At 44.2% G+C, this 3,034-nt stretch overlaps 1 protein-coding gene across 1 annotated transcript; it reads left to right on the forward strand.

Annotated features, from left to right (window-relative positions):
• Window positions 1-337: 337 nt before the first annotated feature.
• Window positions 338-1,179, forward strand: LOC118485826 (abl interactor homolog). Its single transcript, XM_035982307.1, has 2 exons — window positions 338-1,016; window positions 1,082-1,179. The coding sequence occupies exons 1-2, from the start codon at window positions 338-340 to the stop codon at window positions 1,177-1,179; spliced, it is 777 nt and encodes a 258-aa protein (XP_035838200.1).
• The last annotated feature ends 1,855 nt before the right edge of the window (window positions 1,180-3,034 follow it).

Here is a 3,034-nt window from a genome sequence, read left to right on the forward strand (position 1 = left end):
CAAAATGCCGCCACGTATGAGAGGAAGAGGAAGGGGACAAGGAGCATATGTAGCCCCAAACGACCATGAAGCCGGACCTTCGCACAGGCGAACACCTTTAGGCTCCCATAACACAGATGCTCAAAATCTGTGGAGGTCTTTTACTGAACCTGCAAGGCACTCGGTTTCACTGAGTACCTCACCTTCTATCCCACACTCCTTTGGGCCTCAATCAGAAAATGAGCCCCACAACTCTCACCAGTCCTATATTCCTCTCCAAGGACACCAATCACCCTTTGACCACCCATCACCTGTTTTCCAAGGCCTGTTCAACCCTGCTGACTACCTTGATGTGCCTATGGGTTTTAACCCAGTTGGACCAGAAGACCATTTTCCTGGCGACAATGCGATGGATGTCGATGAAGATACCGATCCCTCAATGCCACCATCTGGAACTCCGAACCACCCTATCGAGATTTCTGATGGGTCACCTTTTGTGGGATCACCATACAATGGTCCCGACAGCTTTGAGGAGAAATTTAGGCAGCATGACTGGGTATTTACCCCTAGTTACCATAACTCTCCCCTACACCAGCCACAACACAGCTCTCCCTTGCACCCCCAGCAACAGCAGCCACAGCAGCAGCAGAATCCTTCTGAGGATTCCCTACTTGTCGCGGTCACTCCACCGCCGCCACCACCTCCGGTTTTGCCTCCTCCGCCTCCGAGGCGAAGACGAACGAACGCACGGATTTCCGCACGAGGGGGAATACGCATCGGCACCCCTCCACATTCAGGTAGCAGCCGATATTCGCCACTTCACGAAGAACCAGAGATGGGAGAATCTTCACACCCCATCTCAGAAGTAACATCTGCGCCAATCGCGCCACCACCACCACAGGGTTTTGGAGACCCAATCCCTGCTTATACCAGCGCGGCAGCATACAATCCCTTCGAGCAGACGTACCCCACAGGTTATGACTTTACAGGGGATCCCTACTGGGTAGCTGCGAACTACAACTCTCTAAATCCGGAAGGTACTTTTGGAGGTCCCTGGACTACGGGACAATCGACCTATGGATACCCATCATATGGATATCAGCAGCCGCAGCCTCCTCAACCACCGCATTATCCGCCACCACCGCTGGCACCGATGATGTCGCCGCCACAAATTCAAGAAATCCTTCATGGGATAAATGAAGTGCGACGAGAGATGCGGCATGAATTACGGGAAGTTCGTCGGCATAATCGTGGGATGTTTAAGAAGATGGTGGATTTAATCAAGGGAAAAAGCAAGAAGGACTACTAAATCCTTTGTTTGCTAGTTATTTAATCATGTCCCTGCGAGGACATTTATTTCTGTACTCTGCCCCTGCGTGGGCATATTTTTCCTTTCTATTCTACCCCTGCGTGGGTTTGTTTGTTTCTGTTCGACCCCTGCGTGGGTTTGTTTGTTAGTTTAGCCCCTGCGTGGGTGTGTTATTTGAGTAAAAGTCCCGTTTAGGGCAAACCCTTGTTAGTTAATTTTATTTGAAGTGGTTAATTTAAGTTTCTCATTTTTTTTAATTATATGCATGAATATAATATACGAATAAATGAAGAATAGCAATTATTATTTTAATTTACCATTTTAATAATAAGAATCTTAAAAAGGTGAAACCTAGCATGAATGTCATAATAAAGACCTGGCCAATATGGTAGAACCTGTTTAAAAAGATTCAATCTCTGTTAACATCTGTAAACATGTTAGCATTCTTGGCTAGTGTGATCCGTAAAATCACACATGTCACCCTTTAATAAATTATCCAAATCTATATTCTATATATATATATATATATATATATATATATATATATATATATATATATCTGATTGTGACATAATGCCTACGGGTTATAACTAATGTCACTTAAAACAAAAAGACAGTCGTGGTTTATAGACCCCCTGCCAAGAAAAGGATGGATTGTTTTAATTATTCAAATTTTAATCCTATAGAATCTAAATTCAAATTTAGAAATTTGTCCAAGTGACTAGGCCTATTGTGCCAATATATATTTCATTCTAGGGTAAAGTAGCTAATAAAAAGTCCTGAATGAAACTAATTAACTAATATGGCCCTTATTTACCATGGTTAATAAATTGTCAAGAACGATAATACTGTTTAGGCTTCTAAATAGACCTTGTCCTTACTTTTATGTAGCACCTAAAGCTACATGGCTAAGTCTGAGGAAATAAACAGTCATCCAGAGGAGGGCCCAGATAATACTAAAATACATATAACTGGTGCGGAGCTGCAAGCTTTAGTGGAAAATGCTGTTGCCAAAGCCATTGAAAGGCAATATAGTGAATCAAATAGGACCCGAAGTAGGACCCGGTCCGCACCACATTCCAAGACCAAGGGTCATTCGGAGGCTCATAGCAAACCACTCTCTAAGAAGGATGTATCTAAGAAAGAGGAGCTCAAGAAGGATGATGAGCGACATTCATCCAACCAAAACAGTGTTCCATCAAGGGAGGTTGAACATAAGTCAGAACCGCGTGGTAAGTCATGTACATACAAATACTTCGTCTCATGTAAACCCCGGGACTTTACTGGGGAGAAGGGAGCGGTTGACTGCATGACCTGGTTAGATGAAATGGATACAGTGGTAGATATCAGCGGGTGTGCTGATCGGGATGTAGTGAAGTACGTATCCCAATCGTTCAAAGGGGACGCACTAGCGTGGTGGAAATCTCTCTTACAAGCTGCCGGAAAGGCCACACTTTACAGTATGTCATGGGATCAGTTCGTAACCCTTATTAAAGAGAATTTTTGCCCACAACACGAAGTTGAAAAGATCGAGTCAGACTTCGTATCTTTGGTGATGAAAAATCTCGACTGCCAGGCATACCTCACCACTTTCAATACTCTATCTCAATTGGTTCCATACTTGGTAACCCCAGAGCCGAGAAGGATTGCCCGTTTCATTGGGGGTTTGGCCCCTGAGATTAAAGCAAGTGTTAAGGCATCGAGGCCTACAACTTTCAGATCAGTAGCTGATCTATCCCTCTCTCT

Source organism: Helianthus annuus, chromosome 13 (genome assembly GCF_002127325.2).
Source record: "Helianthus annuus cultivar XRQ/B chromosome 13, HanXRQr2.0-SUNRISE, whole genome shotgun sequence".
In the NCBI taxonomy this organism is placed as follows: domain Eukaryota; kingdom Viridiplantae; phylum Streptophyta; class Magnoliopsida; order Asterales; family Asteraceae; genus Helianthus; species Helianthus annuus.

Excerpts from the sequence above, each read along its gene's own strand:
- LOC118485826 (XM_035982307.1), top strand. The coding sequence starts at position 338 with ATGGGTTTTAACCCAGTTGGACCAGAAGACCATTTTCCTGGCGACAAT. Across the intron at positions 1,017-1,081 it reads CAACTCTCTAAATCCGGAAG|CAGCCGCAGCCTCCTCAACC; the intron begins GTACTTTTGGAG and ends TATGGATATCAG.